General features: G+C 45.9%; 1 protein-coding gene across 1 annotated transcript; it reads right to left on the bottom strand.

The window, feature by feature from the left end:
* Positions 1-7,299: 7,299 nt before the first annotated feature.
* LOC125170676 (translation initiation factor IF-2-like) lies at positions 7,300-17,806 on the bottom strand. Its single transcript, XM_047867349.1, has 3 exons — positions 17,388-17,806; positions 10,086-10,181; positions 7,300-7,877 (listed from the first exon to the last, which is right to left on the bottom strand). The coding sequence occupies exons 2-3, from the start codon at positions 10,162-10,164 to the stop codon at positions 7,300-7,302; spliced, it is 657 nt and encodes a 218-aa protein (XP_047723305.1). The 5' UTR covers positions 10,165-10,181; positions 17,388-17,806.
* Between the last annotated feature and the right edge of the window lie 772 nt (positions 17,807-18,578).

An 18,578-nucleotide genomic window follows, 5' to 3' on the forward strand; every position in this document is an offset into this window, starting at 1 on the left:
TGCTTTTACAATCATAGATGAAATAAAGTATTATTTGGGAGAAAAAGTGTCAAAGGAGAATTAAATGAAAAAAACAGAATTGGGAAAATAATTTTAACATGTTTTTCTCATTCCACTTCCATAGCTCTACAATAAAATACATTGGATCCTATTCAGGAGCTAGTCTCCAAGGGACCTGTACTCATAAGCATACCAATCCACATCAACTTGTTCAGTAAATATTTACTGGGAACCTACTATGTACCAGGCACTGTCTCAGGTACTTGGATATACAAACGTTACTAACTGTTCCTCTCCCCACCGTGTGAGAAGTCCATCACCAAAGCCTGCACCCCAGTGCTTATAGGACGCCAGGTAAAGTGTGGCTGTCACTGGCCAGGAGGATTGTGGGGGTTAACAAAATCTCATAGGCGACGTCCAAGTGGAGTTTGAGCTTGCCATGCATAGGAGAAAGACTGTTCTAGCCAAAAGAACTGGTTCAAACAAAAGCTCATAGAAAAAGGCCCAGGATCTGTTTGCAGAACACTAGCAGTTAAGTAGGACTGAAACAAAGGTATCCTAGCTCTCATGACAGGACACAGGAGTAGTGACATTTCAGGCAAGGAAAGGACACAGTGAGAAAAGTCTACAGTACAGAGAGCAGAGTGAAGAGGAACAGACAGTAGGAAAAGAGACCAGACAGACAGGTGTCACATCAGTGCCTGTGAGGGCAAGCGGGGCCTGGACCAGAGCAGTGGCCGTAGGTACAGAAGACGGGTGAAGTCAGGAGGCACTTAGGAGCTGGAATAAATACACTCTGGTACCTGAGAAAGACAAGAGAGAAGAGCTCATTTCAACTCCAATGAGAAGGACTTTGGGGAGAAGGTCGCTAAGGCAGTGGCTGCCAGCAAGTGAACGAAGTATCTTTGGGTCTGGGAATAGGCGGGTGGAGCTGCCAGTTATTTATCAAGGAATCTGCCAATTTGTATGGTCCCCCCAGGCATCATCTCCACGCGGAGTAAGCAAGGTCTTGGACAGACAGGGACTCCTATTTTGCAGACACTGTACGTACACATGTTGATGTGATGAATAAAAGTTCACTCGTAAACATTACTGAATTCATTGTATCCTTGCACCCATCTGTCTTGGCTATATTTTCTCAATCAAAATAATGCTAATAATGAACAGCTATCATGTGGAATGGAGATCCACAAAATTCAAGCTTTAAAAAAAAAAAAAATTCTCAAAACTGGAAAGACTTAGGCCTCTTAGTGACAAGTAACAGAAACTCAAAATAAACTAGCTTAGTAGTGAAAGAACACGGGGGTATTTTTCCGCAAAGGAGGGAGGACGTGAACAACCAAACTGTGGAAAGAACAGAGGTGTCGTGGGGTCTCAGTTACAACTGAAATCCGAGTCCTGTTACAGTGCAGGAGGAGAAAGGAATTTATAAAATCCTTTTTTCACGGTAAGTGACTTTTAAGCCTATTATTTTGTCTTCAAAGTGAAAAAAAAAAAAAAAAACCTAAACACGAATTTTTTTCTTTCCTGCTGTAACAATTCTAATTCCCTTCTCCTCTACCCTCTACCTCACCATAGAGAAGCTCACTGGGAATAAAGTCAAACTCCGGAAAGAAAAATTCTGTACATATTGATAGATTTTAAAAACCACTACCTCTGAGTGGTTCAGTCAGTTAAGCATCTGACTCTCTACCTCGGCTCAGGTCTTGGTCTCAAGGTCCTGAGTTCAGGCCCCACGTTGGGCTTCATGCTGGGCGTGGAACCTACTTAAACACCACTACCTCATGTTACCCAAAAACTTGAAACTAAAAACTGACTATGGTTAATGTCTGATTTCTAGGTGGTTAAAAGAGTTACTTCCATAGTGTTAAAACCATTTGCACACCAAAAGCACATTAGGCAACGGAAATTAATGAAGTAAATTTCATACTAAACATTTATGTGACCCATACAAGGTTACCAACCGATCAACAGTTAACAAAAAAGATAATCCATGTAAGCCAAAGAATAAAAAAGTATTTTTTAAAAGTATATTTTTAACCATGTATGTGCAATAAGTGAAAAGTGATTCTAACTGCAAACAATTCTGGTTAAAAAAGCACATTGAACGCATGCATTTCCCTTGACCGGCTTAGGGAAACAGATTAAAATGGCAGTACGTGGCCGTTTTCAGGAAGGCTTATTTATGCACAATAGGACCATGAGAATGAAGTCAAGAAGACGATAAGCAGAAAAGCGCTATTGACAAAATTTTGGAGACTGGAAATTAGATGAACCAGGGAAAACTGACATAGAAAAAAGATACCAGGTATCAAAAAAATTAAAGCCGGCAAGGGAATCCAAAAGCAAAAGGACATGTGCTAGAACCAGCTTACAGCAGCTCATGAGAGCCGGTTGTGAAATGTTTAGGAAATTTACAAGCTGGTAAAAAACCATTATGAAAAATTAAATTATGTAAATTTCAATCATATTTAATAAAACAAAGGTAATAACTGTTCAAAATTCTTCACTTCCTAATTATGTTTCTAGGTTTTACTGTTACCTATGCTCTTAGAGTCATTCACGTCTGTTGTGTCTGGAAGGTGGAAAACTGGGGGTCCTACTAGAGCATTTCTTCTCAAGTCTGTGTTCGGCAACATCGTGACGACAGAGACAGCGGAGTTCAGCTATGGCGGGAGGATTTACACCATGGGAACGAGCCGCCAACACCACATCAGGGCTTTTCTCCCTGGCCAGCCAATTAAACTTTACCAGCACATCACTGGGATAAATCTTGCAGCACCCCAGAGTGGCTTAGGGCACTTCTGAGAATAAAGGTGTGGGTGAGTTTGAAACCTGCTGCCCATCTCCTCTCCCCGACCTGCTCCTACTGTATATGAGCAAGCGATTCCTATTCCGCTTCCCAGGAGAAGCCAGGGATCTGGCTCAGAAGAGGTTAATTCAAAGGGCTCAGGCACAGAAGACAGGGGTACTTTGCTATAAACAGGGGGATCAGATAAGAGACCTTCTCCCAATCAACTCCAAGAACACTGGCAGTTTGGACTCCTGGGGTTGAGAAAACTAACCCAAAAGAAGGATCTAAAGAGACTGGAGTTTAAGGATCTTCCAACGAAATGGCCCAATCCTGGCTCTTTCACGCTCTGTGAGGCCACCACTCACTCACTCCTTCCTCAAGCACACATTTAAGCACATTAGTGAACAAAATAAAGATCCTGACAGACCTCATGGCACTGTGACTCTTCTGGATAAAAACAGACAACAAACAAATACGGCATAATGGTAAACCTAACATAGCATGCCACACGTGATGCCATGTCACATGACCCTAAGGCCTATGGAAACTAAAGCAGAGGCAGGCCCAGGTAGAAGTTTTATAAAGGGCATCAGGGGGAGGCCTTGGTGGTAAAGAGTTATTTGAGCAGAAACCTGAAAAAGGTGAAATAAGCCAAGAGAACATCCAGGGGCTATGCTCTCAGGCTGTGGGAATGGCAAGGGCAAAGGCCCTGAGGCAACAATAAACCTGATCTGCCTGCGAACTGAAGTTCAGTGTGGCTGGAGGGAGTAGCGGGTGGGAGGTCGGCCTTACAGGATACGTGATAAGTGCACACAGGGCTTACAGGTGGGTGGTCATGGACTCCCTCGATATGAAGGGATAATCAAGGGTCAACAGACATTTGAGGAAACCCTCACATAAAAAACACTGACCAAAACAAACAGAAAAGCAGGGAGCCAAAGAAAATTCCTACAAAACTATGAATTATAATTACAGGCTTCAACTCCAACAGCAGAAGAGAGTAGCAAGAACCAGAAATAAGTAAGTCTAGAGCTGAACAATAAGGTAGAATCTGATAAGCAGTAAGCTCGGTAGGGTGATGCTTTGTTTTGAAGTATATGTACTTAAGTTACTCAAAACCGATGACATGCTGGTCCTCAGCCCGGGGTATAAAGATTGCAAATATTGCAGGAAATAGAGCTGGGAGCAAGCCAGCTGCAGAGGGTTGGAAAACTGAAGCCTTCGCGTTTCAGGCTTCTCAGCTTCCTGTGTTTGTTTCCACATTGTTTCCCTGGTTTTTCCATAGGTGGTAAGTTCTCACCAGGCTTAACTGTACTTAGGAGAACTAAGGAAGGGGGTGGGGGTGTCTGAAGCTTGTGCAAACCTAGCTCTCCTCCTGCGAATCCCCTTTACTCACAGCACTGCCACACACCCACAGTACTCCTGCGGCCCTTTCCCCACAGCAAGTAATTCTCTGCAACCAGCAGGGTGCCCTAAGGCTCAACTCAGCCACCATCTACCGGCGGTGGAGACAGCTGGCAGGCCCCACAGGAGAAGGGCTCGGTCCGCAGACTGCCCCTCCCCGACTTCCGTCACCACGCTGGGCTGTCTGTCACCTGTGCCTCTGACCTACCAATCTGCTATGCGTGAGACTTTCCAAAGATCACCACCCCCTCCTTGGGTGCCACAAAGTTCCTATAGCAGCTCACGGAACCAAGAGAAACATTTTACCTGTTAGTCCACCGGCCCTGCTGGAAGAGGATATAAGTCACCAACAGCCAGGAACGGGAGTGGAGCTCCCGAGGGCACCACTCTCCCTGAACTGAGACACACTCACCATCTGGAAGCTCTCCTTGTGGGGTTTAATGGAGGCTTCAGGACACAGGCTCAATTGATTAAAATCATCGCCAGTTAGGGATTGATTCAACCTGAGCCTCCTCCCTGGAGGTCAGGGAGGTGGGTCTGAAAGTTCCCACCTTCTAATCACCTGCCGGATTCCCTCAACCAGCCCCCACCCTTAGGTGTGGCCCCCTAGTCACCTCATTAACATAACAAAAGACACCCCTAGCTCTCATCACTTGGGAAATTCCAAGGGTTTTTCTTTTTTTTAAGTTTTATTTTAATTAAATCTAAGTTAGTTAATATATAATGTAATAATGGTTTCAGGAGAATTCAGTGATTCATCACTTACATATAACACACAGTGCTCATCCCAACAGGTGCCCTCCTTAGTGCCCATACCCATCTAGCACATCCTCCCACTCACCTCTCCTCTAGCAAGCCTCAGTTTGTTCTCTGTATTTAAGAGTCTCTTGGGGCACCCGGGTAGCTCAATTGGTTAAGCATCCAACTTCAGCCCGGCTCATGATCTTGCAGGTTCGTGAGTTCAAGCCCTTCATCTGGCTCTCTGCTGTCAGCACAGAGCCTAATTCAGATCCTCTCTCCTCCTCTTCCTCCCTCTGCCCCTCCCTTGCTTGTGCTTGCTCTCTCCCTCTCTCAAAAAAAAAAAAAAAAGTTAAAAGTCTTATGGTTTGCCTCTGTTTTTATCTTATTTTTCTTTCCCTTCCCCTATGTTCATCTGTTATTTTTCTTAAATTCCACAAGTGAAATCATATATTTGTCTTTCTCTGAATTATTTCACTTAGCATAATACACTCTAGTTCCATCCACATTGTTGCAAATGGTAAGATTTCATTCTTTTTAATCACCAAGTAATATTCCATTGTATATACATACCACATCTTCTTTATCCATTCATCAGTCAATGGATATTTGGGCTCTTTCCATAACTTGGTTATTGTTGATAGTGTGGCTATAAACATTGGGGTGCATGTGCCCCTTCGAATCAGCAGTTTTGTATCTTTTGGATAAATTCCTAGCAGTGCTATTGCTGAGTCATAGGGTAGTTCTATTTTTAATTTCTTGAGGAACCTCCATACTGTTTTCCAGAGTGGCTGCACCAGCTTGCATTCCCACCAACAATGCAGAAGTGTTCCCCTTTCTCCGCATCCTCGCCACATCTGTTGTTTCCTGAACTGTTAAATTTAGCCATTCTGACAGGTGTGAGGTGGTATCTCATTGTGGTTTTGATTTGTAAGGAAATTCCAAGGGTTTTAGGAGCTGTGAGCCAGGCAGTGGAGAAAGACCAAATATATGTTTATTATAAATTATAATATCACAGCTTGCTCTTATCATCATCCTCATCATCAAGCAAAGTGATAACAGTAGGAGCCAGATTGTGAGAACGACGGTAAAGGTCAAACTTGCACAGCGTTACAAGGTCTTTAGCAATAACTCGCTCCCCTGGAAATTCTCCCACAGTTAAACCGAGGTCCTCATCTGTATTTTATTTCATTCCACACTTCTCTTTTACTACCCCCGCAACCATGTTGGTATCCTATTATATTGTACACTGTTACTTTCTCCAGTATGAAACTCAAGGTAGGAAGACTCCCAGGAAGGAAGATAGAAGTATTACACACATTACCATACTCAATACATCAGGTAAGGATCTGTACACCTTTTAACTGATGAGAAAACCAGAGGCTCAGAAAGATAATGTGCCCAGTGTCACCAAGCTGGAATTGGCAGAGCAGGGAATCGGAGTCTATCTGTATGACCCCCAAATAGTGTTTTACATTAGTATACCACAATAACGAACTGATTTACAGTTGATTCCTAAACCTGCCTTCAACATTGGCTCTCTTCCCTGTATCTGGGAGTCCAGGAAGGAAGGAGAGGGAAGGCAAGCCATCATTTACCAGCCTCCATTTCCTGCCTCTAAATTCTCAAGAGTCATTAGACTAAGTATGGTTAAGTACTCACTCCATGACACTAAGGGCTTTGTAGGATTATGAAAACCAACCAAAGGAGAATTTGTCCACCCTTTGTGCAACAAGCCAATAAAAACTGACACGTAGCTTTTGCAGCAAAGATGAGCTATTTATTGGTTTGGCACCACCCAGGAGAACCTGGAGCTAATGCTCACAAGTCCCCACTGCCCCAGTGGCTTGCAAGTGAGGGTTTTTAAGGGCAAAATTGGGGGCAGGGGTCTCCTGAGAAGGTGTTTGCAGTTGATTGGACGAACATGAGGTTATGCTAGCAGGTGCTCTGGTGACCCTTGGTCTGGTCACTCCAGAAGTCTTTTCCATCTCAAGAGAGTTGGAATCTGAAACAGATCTTTCCTTGCAAACTAGTGGGGTTGCATTCCTTACAGGTTCCTCGGTTGGTCCAGCGGGTCTGCGGCAGATACGAGGTCCAGTGTGTCCATTCCTTCATCCGAATTGACAAGATGGCTTCAATCAATCTCATTGCGGTCCTCACAACCTTAAGCCATAGTCACTGTTATTATTCCCAACTTACAGACAGGGAATGGGGGCCAAAAATTAGTTACTGAGCTAGCTGGCAGCGGAGCTAGCTGGCTCAAAGGCATACGGGCAGCATGCCCCCCAACCCATCAAAGGGAGCGGCCTCTTCTTCATTTATCTCACCCAGGGAGGCTTTCTGAGCATCGCTTGACACCATCTCTAGTTTGGAGTCTGAATGTCTTGGGAAACTTTTGTCCAGTCGTCAAGTGGCCCAGATACCCTCCCGGGGCCCGCCTCCCGGTTCGGGGTCAGTTCCGGGAACCGCTCCCTGGCGGTGAGCCCCGGCCTGGGAGCTCCCTCGCCGCCTCCCACGCCCCCACCCCGCGACGCCGCCGGGTGGCGGGTTTTGCCCCACGCCCGGTCGGGGTGGCTCGCGCCGCTGCACAGCCCCGTCCTCGCCGCGCCCGGCGCCCTGGGGTCCCCGCCACGGCTCGGGGCCCGGCCCTCTCGCCCAGCCCTCCTCCCTGCGCCGGGTGCGCGCGGGCACGGCCGCCGGCGGTCCTCCGTCTCGTCCTGCGCCGCCGCGGCCCCAGCCGCCCGGCCAGCAGGGGCGCGCCTCCGAGGGACACCTGCGCCGCCCGGCCGCGCCCCTGCACGCGCCTCCCTGGCCGGACGCAACCCTGCGGGCTCACGCCTTTGCGGGTCCTCGGCGAACACAGCGAGGAGTTCCTCTCCGCCGGGGCTGGGGAAGTCGCCGCATCCCGAGGCACCGGCCCACGGGCCCCCTGATCGTGATACTGCCTGAAACAAGAGCGATAAGTGAAAAGGCGCTCGTGGCCCGCAGGCCGCCATTCCTGCCCGGCAAACATTTCCACGCTCCCCACTCACTGTGAGGAGAGGAGGGCGATGCAGGTGGGGGCGTCGGTCGGTGAGAGACACCCTCCCTCCCGCCCCGTTTTCCCGAGTGTCAGGTCACATAACTTAAAACGCACCGGGAAAGAAACCTGCAAATCTGTGTGATTGTTTCAGGTTTTTGAACTTCTCCCATCCTTCGGGGCTGATTCTGGCCAAGTGACCCATACTTAAAAAGCATTTAGAATAAAATGATGCACTTTCTCTGTGCCATCAGCTTCCCTGATGAAAAGCAAAAATGTTTGAAAATTGTCCCTTTTTGTCGGCGGTAACGGCCGCGCTGCATTTCAGCTCGCCCCCACCCCCACCCCCTTGTGGGCACAGAGAGGGCGGGGTAATCAAGGGCACAGCTGTGGACACTTTATGGCGGCCTTGGGGGGAGGGGAGGGGAAGCGAGAAACAGATTGACTGTGTGTCAACAATCGCCGCTGGGAAAGAGAAAGCTCTTGGAGACCATTCCAACGTGAAGTCCAAGATAAATGATGTTCCTGTTTGGAAAGGAAACAAAATGGAGGTGAAATTCAATAAAGCCTGGCTGAAAAGAGAAGGGTTCCAAAAGCCTTTCTCTGCAGCTAGGCAGCTCCCAGAGAAATGGGCAAAAGTGGCCAGAGGAGGAGGCTGTGCCGCCAGAGACAACAAAGGCCCATGCGGCCCCCGCGGCACTAGTCCTGGTCTGGCAGAGCTGGGCTCAAGGGAGCCCACCCCCGCCGGGGCAGAGGTCTAGTTGAGAGAAATGCCCCAGGAAACTCTGACATTCTGCCCCAATCCTCCTTCAGGGCCCATTTAGGCCTTGCATTTGGGGAAGAGGCAGAAAAAAAGGAGATGCTGAGTCATGTTAGGATAAAGAAAACATTGCACTGGGGGGTCAGAAGACCTTCTCCCAGCTCTGGCACAGCTGGCTAAATTTAGTGAGGGGTCAGGTCCTGCGGCCTGCAGTCTGCAGCCCTTGATTGCTGAGGACAACCTTCTCTTCTATTGTCTCCTTGGAGCCTCACAGACACCCCCTGAGGCACGCTGGGATTCTTAGCCCCCAATTTACAGACAAGAAAACTAAGGTGAAGCACGTGCCCAGGGTCCTGCTCTAACAGGTGGGAGAGGCAGGATTCACCTCCAGGAGCGCCTGCCTCTGGAGCTCATGTTCTTCCTCTTATTTCCTATCACTCCTGGGAAGCAGTTTGCCCCAGTGACTGGAGAGAGATTTCCCTCCCCGGAAGCCCATAGGGAAAGCTTCTGGGAGGAAGGAGCTGAGTTTTCAGAGCTCTGCAGGGTGATGTTGGTGGGCACTAACTTTAAAATGAGTCGTATCAATTAGGATTCAAGGTACAGAAACTTGTATTCATTCTGGCTTAAGAAGGTACCAACCTTAAAAATAAATTGGTTATTTTTCTAGCAAATGAGTTTATTCAAGAATAGCAGAGGAATTGCATTTGGGACAAGCAAGCTATGGTGAACCATAGGCTATTCTGGAGAGATGAAGAGAAGGTCAGCTTTTATTAGGTTGTAGGAGGAAACTTGGGTGGGTATTTTGAATAAAAGTCTGTTGGGGAAGAGTTGGAGGTTGTGGTGGTTTCTCACTGGCTGCCAGAGGTGGGTAGTGTGTTGTTGTAGGGTGGGGAGGAATCATCCTTCTTTTTCTTAAAAGCAGAAGATGAGCTACCTATGAGAAAAATGTCCTCCCTTGTCAAAATAATTCTGATAGCCCTTCTTCCAGCTGGTAACTCAGGCTGCGTGGAGAGTACCTGCCCGAGAGTGCCCCCTTCAGGGCTCTGACTCAATTGTAAATGAGGTTTCCTTTATTTTCACAAATGGGGTGTATTATCGCACCCAAACTGCAAGTCCAAAGTGTTTGATTCCGCAGCTCCATGATGCTAAATAGAACATCGCTTCACCTCAAAGTTAGGAGCAAGATGGCAGAAGTCCCAGACATCACACCCAGACATGACAACATCTAAGCTCATCTTTCCCTGTGCCTCCTCTTAAGAGTAAGGAGACTTTTCCCAAATCCTCCCAGTAAACCTCCTGAAGATTCTTTGGACAGAATTGGATCACCTGCCCCTTCCTGAGTTGACTATTATTAAGGGGAGAGGAATTACCTTTCGTTAAATAAAGCCATGACATGGAACCAGGGCTAAGATCAGCTTCCTCTGACTCCATGGTAAGGAGTGCAGACATGAGGAAAAGATCGGATTCTGCGGGAAAGAAGGGGATGAAAATGAATTCTGGGTAGGCAACCAGGAGCGACCACTAAGCAAATGCATCCACGAAAGAGGTGTTAAGAAATACATGGGCTTTGACTACACAGCCACCAGGATGGCTAATATGAAAAAGAAAAAATGTGCCAAAAAACCAAGTAAGTTGGCAAAGGAGTGAATGAACCAGCTCTCTCATACACAGTTGATGTGAGTTTAAGTGGTACATTCGCTCCAGTATTTACTACAATATACATGTTCTGTATACCAGGTGTGTATAACCAGTTCTGCTCCTAGGACTACACCCATATGTTCACCGTAACACATGCACTGGAATGTTTGTGTATTCATAAGCACCCGAAACCGGGAAGGCACCCAAATGCCCATAAACAGTAGTTCCGGTAAGTAACTGTGGTATATTCACCCAGCAGTGAGAACAGACAATCTACACCACATGCAACAATATGTATGAGTCTCACAAACATAACATGGAACAAAAGAAGCCAGGGAATGCAGCATCTCACAAAAATTGGAAGTCCAAGGGGCTTGATTCAGCAGTTCCAGTATGACAAAAGAGAATATCCTGTGTTGTTCCATTTATATAAAGTACAAAACCAGGCAACTAACCTAGGCATGTAGACATGTTGAAGTCAGGGTATAAATTACCCTTGAAAGGCGAGTGCCTGGAAGGGAGCATGAAAAGGGCTGGAGGGGCAGCTGTATGTTTGTGAGATGTGCACTTGCCTATGTGTACATTGTATCCTGATGGTTTAAAAATACAGACCCAAGGGGCACCTGGGTGGCTCAGTCGGTTAAGCATTTGACTTCAGCTCAGGTCGTGATCTTGTGGTCCAAGGATTTGAGCCCCACATCCAGCTCTGTGCTGACAGCTCAGAGCCTGGAGCCTGCTTCAGATTCTGTGTCTCCCTCTCTCTCTCTGCCCCTCCCCTACTCACACTTTGTCTCTGTCTCTCAAAAATGAATAAATGTTAAAAAAAAAAAAAATACAGCCCCTAGGGGTGCTGGGTGTTTCAGTCAGCTGAACATCTGACTCTTGATTTCAGCTCTGGTCATGTTCCCAAGGCTGTGGGATCAAGCCCCACATGGAGCTCCACACTAAGTGTGAGTCTGCTTGAGATTCTCTCTCTCCCTCTGCCCCACCTCTGCTCACACGTGTTCACGCATTCTCATGTTCTCTCTCTAAAAAAAAAAAGAAAGGAAATAAAGAAAAAGAAAAAATGTTTAAAGAAATACAGACTCTAGAGTCATATAAGCTTTGAATTGAGTCCTTGGTACATCAGTTATTTGCAGTGTGACTTTGGGCAAGTGACTTCACCTCTTAAACTTCATTTTTCCATCTAGTATATGGGGATAATTATAATACTGATGCAATAGTAGCTTGTTGAGCATGAAAAGAGACACTGCATGTATAATACATAGCTCAATACCAGGCACATAGTAATCAATAGATAGCATCTAGTATTATTATCATCATCGATAACCACAATGGCAGGGTCTTCTCAGGCACTGAGGATATTAGCTCTGACAGGCCTCAGCAGTAAGGTTAACAGCTGTAAGGCCATTGATGACAGGAGACTTCATTGCAAGGAACTGGAGCAGACTGAGAGGAAAATGGCAGGCTCCACAAAGTCACCCAGACCAGTGCTTCTCAAACTTTACCAGACACACAAATGCCTTGGGAATCTGGCTAAAATGCAGATTCTGATTTAGTGGGACTGGGTGGGCTACTATTCTGCATTTCTAACAAAGTCCCCGGTGAAGCCGACAATGCTCGTCTGCACACACTTTGAGTAGCAAGGCTCTCCGGTCTTGGAGAATGCAGGAGTTGAAGGAATTTGAGAGAAGTTTGGGGGGGGTGTGAGGCAGGTAGTTTTCCCACATGTGGTGGGGAGAGATCTGGAGATCTAGTGTGGTGCAGCTTACATGATAAATCCTATCTCACATGACACACCCAGTGCTTCTGCTCCCTCATTCAACCCTAACTGCCATACCTGCCATGAGGAAGTGTTTTGCTTTTGTTTTCCCTTTCTTTTGAAATTGAATACATGAGACAGGCAAATTGTATAAGGAAAAAAAGAAAGGCAATTAGAAACTTCAGGAAATGAAAAGGTATGTACAAAAGGGGAGCCGTGGTGTCTCAGGCGTCTGACTTTGACTCAGGTCATGATCTCATGGCTTATGAGTTCGAACCCTGCCTCAGGCTCTGTGCTGACAGCTCAGAGCCTGGAGCCTGCTTCGGATTCTGTGTCTCCCTCTCTCTCTCTGCCCCTCCCCTGCTCATGCTGTCTCTCTCTCTCTCTCTCTCAAAAATAAATGAACATTTTTTTTAATCTGTGCACAAAAGGAAATGTAATCACAGGCAATGACTTGACTTTGGTGAGGAACAGTTAGTGATTAAAAATTTTTAGAATCAACAAATAAAGTACAGAAGACATAAGTATCACCCCCCAGCATAATGTACATGTACCAGTCTCGACAATATAAAAATAAAAGTTTGAAAAGTGGAAGCCAGGAGAAAAGAGCTAACAGGAAGGCAGGGGCACTTAAAAACTCATTTTAGGAAATGATGAGTCAGAAAATACTGCTAAAACTCTATTATGGTCTACACAGTTTACTAGAAAGAGGACAGACCTTTGCCTTGTTCCCTATTTATCCCCAGTATATGGAATAGTTTTTGGCACAGAGAAAGTGTTCAACAAATACTTGGTAAGTGAAAGGAGAGCAGACTACTGAAGCCCAGAGGTACCTCGGAGATCACCTCAGTCCACTTCCCTTATTTTACAGATGATGAAACCAAGGTGCAGAGAGCCACAGGAAGTTGCCCAAAGTCCACTGCTATTTTGTGGCCAAGCCAGGAGTTAAACTTAGATTCTCTAACTGCCAAGTGCTGTGCCTTCTCCCCCAGGCTACCATCCTCAGCATGAGCCTTCTCAAAGAATCACACTGAGGTTTGGCAGAAGTCCCTTCTAGTCTCAAGAGTGCATCCAAGAGCTGACACTCGGGATATCCTCATGGAGCTCATGGAGGAAGTGACCTTTGAAGCCGTTGGTGGCTGAACCCCACCAAGGAGCCAAGACCAGTGATGGGAACATCAGTGGGCTGACCTGAGTGCCACTAACTTAGCAACGAGAGATAATCACAGCTAAGAGTTTACTGTGTCTTTCTCATCTTTTTTTTTTTAACATATTTTACAATTGTGATCATATTGTATAGAATTTTATATACTCCTTTTAACTTATTATTCATAACATGAACATCTGGGGCACCTGGTGGCTCAGTCAGTTAAGCGTCCGACACTCAGGTCATGATTTCATGGTTTGTGAGCTTGAGCCCCGCATCGGGCTCTGTGCTGACAGCTCGGAGACTGGAGCCTGCTTCGGATTCTGTGTCTCCCTTTCTCTCTGTCCTTTCCCCGCTCACATTTTCTCTCTTAAAAAAGGAATAAATGTTAAAAAAAAAAAAATAGCATGAACATCTTCCCAGTAACATTGTATTCCGAAAACACTTGGTTTTTAGTCACTTACATGGTATTGCTTCACAGGGCTATACTGTCCATAAGCATTCTTCCATTACTGGCTGATTAGGTTGCTTACTATTTAAGTTTTTATTATTTGGGCCTTCCTGGAATGGCATCAGTGAATGGCTCTGTAAGAAAATCTTTGTATCTCTTATTACTTGTTTAGTGTAGATTCCTAGAGATGGAGTTACTCTAAACAAGGAATAAACATTCTTAAGGCTTTTGTTACATCCAGCCAACTGCTTTCCAGTAAGGAACCCTATATTTTCAAGGGACAGTGCAGTGCATCACATTTCTCTGTGACTAGTTACATTTGAGGCTCTGACAATTTGTTTCATCAAAGAATAGCAATCCTTTGATTCCATGTCTGTTTTCCCACTCTGTGTCTATACACGGTATCATTTAGGTCATTCATTCATTCAGTTAACATTCAACAAAAGCTGGGGCGCCTGGGTGGCTCAATCAGTTGAGCATCCAACTTTGGCTCAGGTCATGATCTCGCAGTTTGTGAGTTCGAGCCCCACATTGGGCTCAATGCTGACAGCTTAGAGCCTGGAGCCTGCTTCAGATTCGGTGTCTCCCTCTCTCTCTGCCCCTTCCCTGCTCATGCTCTGTCTCTTTCTGTCTCTCAAAAATGAATAAACATTAAAAAAAAATTAAAAAAAACATTGGACAAAGCTCTCTATATAGTATCTGTAGTATGCAGTAGATAGTCTATGTACATACAGTCTATGTACTATTGCATATATATATATATATATATATAAAACATACATATAATATATATATGCACATTACATTCTTTAATCCAACTAATAACTGCTAAGAAATAGTATTGCCATTTTCCTCATTTTATAGCTGAAGAAACTAAATATTTAGAGAAGTAGAGTAAATCATCTAATGTCATACTACCATGATAGAACTGGAATTCAAACCCAGGTCCCTTGGATTCAAAGCAAATTGACTTTCCACCACTAGGCAACAGTTACCAGCCACATGTGGGGGCTGCCAGGCTGGGCCAGTGGCACTAACTGCTCAGAGAGGCTTCAAGGCCCTTCATCAATCTCTGTCCCCATCTCCCAATATCTGTTTAGCCTGATCTCTCATTCCCAGGGTGGGTGTCCCTCCACCCACCTCCCCAACCATTTATTGAGCAAATGCATTTTGAGCGCTTATTGTATGACAGGTCCTGGGCATACAGTGGGAAACAGGAGACGCGGCACTGTCTCCATGGAACTTACAGTCTAGTTGTTGGAAGGAGATAGACGATAAACAAATGATAAGTTAACAATTGTGTTGTCACAAATTAGAAAAGTGCTAGAGAGAGAGAAGAATCGGGCGAAGGGGTAGCAGTGGACATAGAAAGGTTTTATGAGATGGCCTGTCACAGGCAGAAGTAGGATTGAAACTGTGAGTTTGAGTCCCTCCCCTCTTGGCCCAAGGCTTACTGTCTTCAGGAAAACTAAGGAGCTGTAAGGTCCCTTTCAATTTTCAGATGTTTAAATTCTAAGACATCTCTGACTAATCCCTTAGGGCTATCCCATCTTTGCAATTTTTCAGTACTTCTGCTCCAGCTCCATACTTTAATTTTGGTCTCTGGACCAGTGGTCTGTAAACATTTTGGATTGCATATGCCATCAGTAACAACCTGAGCTGCACATATGTGTTTTCTCATTTATGTATTAATTTGTGCACATAAACTATAGTATTAATGCACACTATAAAGCTGTGCTATTCAATAGAGAAGTCATTAGCCACATGTGGCTATTTACACTTAAATTAATTTAGATGAAAAAAATTAAAAATTCAGTTCCTCAATTGTATTAACTACATTTCAAGTGCTGATATAAAATATTTCCATCATCACAAAAAGTTCTACTGGATAGTGCTGTTCTAAACTTTATACCAAAATAGAAATGTTTAAAGGGTAAGATAAAAAACTAAAATAGAAATTCCAATATTTTTCTTCCCACACCTCCTGAGATCACCTAGCACATCCCTGGGAGTCATGCAAACCACCCCCTTCATTAGAAATTACTGCTCTAGATGTCTGATGTATATAGTGGATTAAAAAGGCAAAAGCAAAAAACAAAGCCAAAAACTGCCTTCTTAACAAGTACGTCTTATATCCAAGTAAGTGTTCCAATCCTAATATTGCTCTATCCTCGTCCTCACCCCCTATGCTCAACATCCAGCCACACTTACCTAATTACCATTCCTTGAATGCCTGATGTGTGCCTTCATACTTGCCCAAGCCACCCTAGAATGATGACTCCCCATTTCTCTGCTTGGTGAACTCGGCTTTCAAAATCCACCCCAAAGTCGCCTCCTCTGTGAAGCTTTCCAAGAACTCTTAGGGAAAAAAATCAGTGATTTTTCTCCTTCCATTGTGCTTATTTATTCACTTGATACTTGTTTATACAGTGGTTACAATGGTCCAGAAATGAATGACTGTACGTAAAGAGGTTAGAACGGAGCAGAGCACACTGAAAGCACTGTCCCAGTGTTCCCTGTGATGATGACAATGATGATGGAAAAGACACCACTGCTGCTGGATGTCAGAGATGATGACACCGCAATCCATGACTCAAGAAGCCTAGAGTTTCTGAGAAAGGCCCACAAGAAGTTATGAGACAGTGCAACAAATACTTTGTACTAATGCACAGCACTGTGCAGTCACCGAGACAGCATGCCAATCCAGTTCAGCTTCTAAGAGAGGTTAAAAAACACCTCCAAGGAGGAAGTCTTAGTCTGTTCAGGCTGCTATAACAAAATGCCACACACTGGGCGGCTTATAAACAACAGCCATTTATTTCTCACAGTTGTGGAGGCTGAGTGTCTAAAGTCAGGATGGCAGCATGCGCAGGGGAGGGCCCGCTTCTGGGTTGCAGACTTCTCCTTGTATCCTCACCTGGTAGAAGGGGCAAGGGAGCTCCCTCAGGCCTCCTTTATAAGGGCACTAACCTCATTCATGAGAGTTCTATCCTCGTGACCTAATCACTTCCCAAAGGCCCCACCTCCCGAGACCATCACACTGTACACTGGGATTTCAATCTATGAATTTGGTGGGGGACACATTCAGACCATAGCATAGGGGGCACAGAATGGAGTGATATAAATAAACACATATTCCCAGAAATTGCCAAGGTTCCCAGGCTTTCTGGACTACTCTTTGAGAGCAGTTTACACAAGGCTTTAGAGTCAAGCCTCATTTCTGACCCAAGAGTCCATGGCCCAGCTGGCCCACCCAGCTTTTAAGTGGAAAAGCCAGAATTTGGGTCTATATCCAAGAAGCTTCTGGAAGGAAGTCTACCCAAGCCCCCAAGAGACAAAGCTCCCTGTTTTTTCCTTTCACAACTCTTCTCACAGCTTGTAATTACATGATTATATGCTTGTGAGTATGTTTACTGTCTGTCTCCCTGGCTGTCAGCGTTTTTACTCACCACTGTATTCTTAGGACTTGGCTCTCAGGAAGGGTTCAGCAAAGGTTTACTGTTCAGTTTCCAGAGTCCTGCACGTGAGCCCCGCCCACCCACCGGAAGGCCCCGCCCCGCCCCACCAGGCCCGCCCCCAGCTTGCCTTAGTGGAACTGCAGGTGCGGGAACCCAGAGCGCACAAGGCCCAGCCACCTGGGCCAGGCTGCCCCAGACCTCTCGCCGTCGCCGTACCTGTCCCAGGCCGGCCCCCTTCTGCCACCTGCTGGCCATGGAGGGGCCAGTCTTGGCGCCTGCGGTCTGGGAAGAACTGGAGGTCCGCTATGGCCGCCCGGGGATCTTGGTCAACTCTGCAAACCTCTTCTGGCCCCAGGTGGCTCCCCTGGGCTCATCCCCTTTCAGCGAAGAGAAAGAAACCCAATCCCGGCCAAAACGAGGCAACAGCCACCACCTAAGCAGCTTCCAAGCAAAAGGGTCCGTCAGACAGCAAGGGCGGGAAGGCAGCCTTCTGTTTGATGACCGCCCTCCGGAGTTGCCGACAGAGATTAAGGAGCGGAGACGACAGAGCTCACGGCTTTCTTAACTACCAGGTCTTGGTGCTTTCCACAAATCCGCCAAATCTGGTGGGCCCAGATTAACAGAGGAACAGGGGAGCGCCTGGCCCAGCAGAGGACTGGGCGGGGCCTGATGGCAAGAGGGCGGGGCCATGGAAAGCAGGCGGGGCCTAGTGAGGTGCAGGTGTGGGCAGGTGTCTCCTCCCAGTACTCCGCCCAGAGATTCAATGAGGGGCTAAGACACTGCGGGTGGCGGGTGGCGAACAGTCCATGCGACAGGTAGTCCCCTTAACTGGGCCATCTTCCACCATAGGGACGCAGAGCGTTCAAAAATGTACATTCTAACCGTTGTAGTGGCTCTTTCTTGCCTTCAGAGTAAAATCCGAATCATAAATGCAAGATTAGAAGCACCTTTATTCAGTGTTATTTCAAATCAACTTATTATTGCCTTGTAGTATTTTCTAAAAATATTTAAACATTAACATAAAAGCAACTCCTATATTTATGACAGTGAGTTCACCAGACCATTCAGAGAGGGCTTCTTGGAGGAAGTGGAGATGTAGCAGATACCCGAGAGAGGCCGGCTTACTTTGAACTCAATCAAGATTAAGCTTGTGAGCCCCTTTAAGGCCCTGGGAAAAACCCTAGCAACGGGTCACATGATCATATATTTTTAACAAATTTAAAAATTAAGATATTTTTAATGGCCATTTGTTAAGATCACTGTTTCTTTTCACTCCATCTTTCATCATACTTCTCTTCTATCGGGTGGCATTGTCCTGGCTGAGGGCATTCTGGGGTCTTCCTAAGAGGAGATTGATTTGGGAATACTCTGTCTAACCACAATTTGGAAAGATGCTTTGAGAACTTA

Source organism: Prionailurus viverrinus, chromosome B4 (assembly GCF_022837055.1).
Source record: "Prionailurus viverrinus isolate Anna chromosome B4, UM_Priviv_1.0, whole genome shotgun sequence".
In the NCBI taxonomy this organism is placed as follows: domain Eukaryota; kingdom Metazoa; phylum Chordata; class Mammalia; order Carnivora; family Felidae; genus Prionailurus; species Prionailurus viverrinus.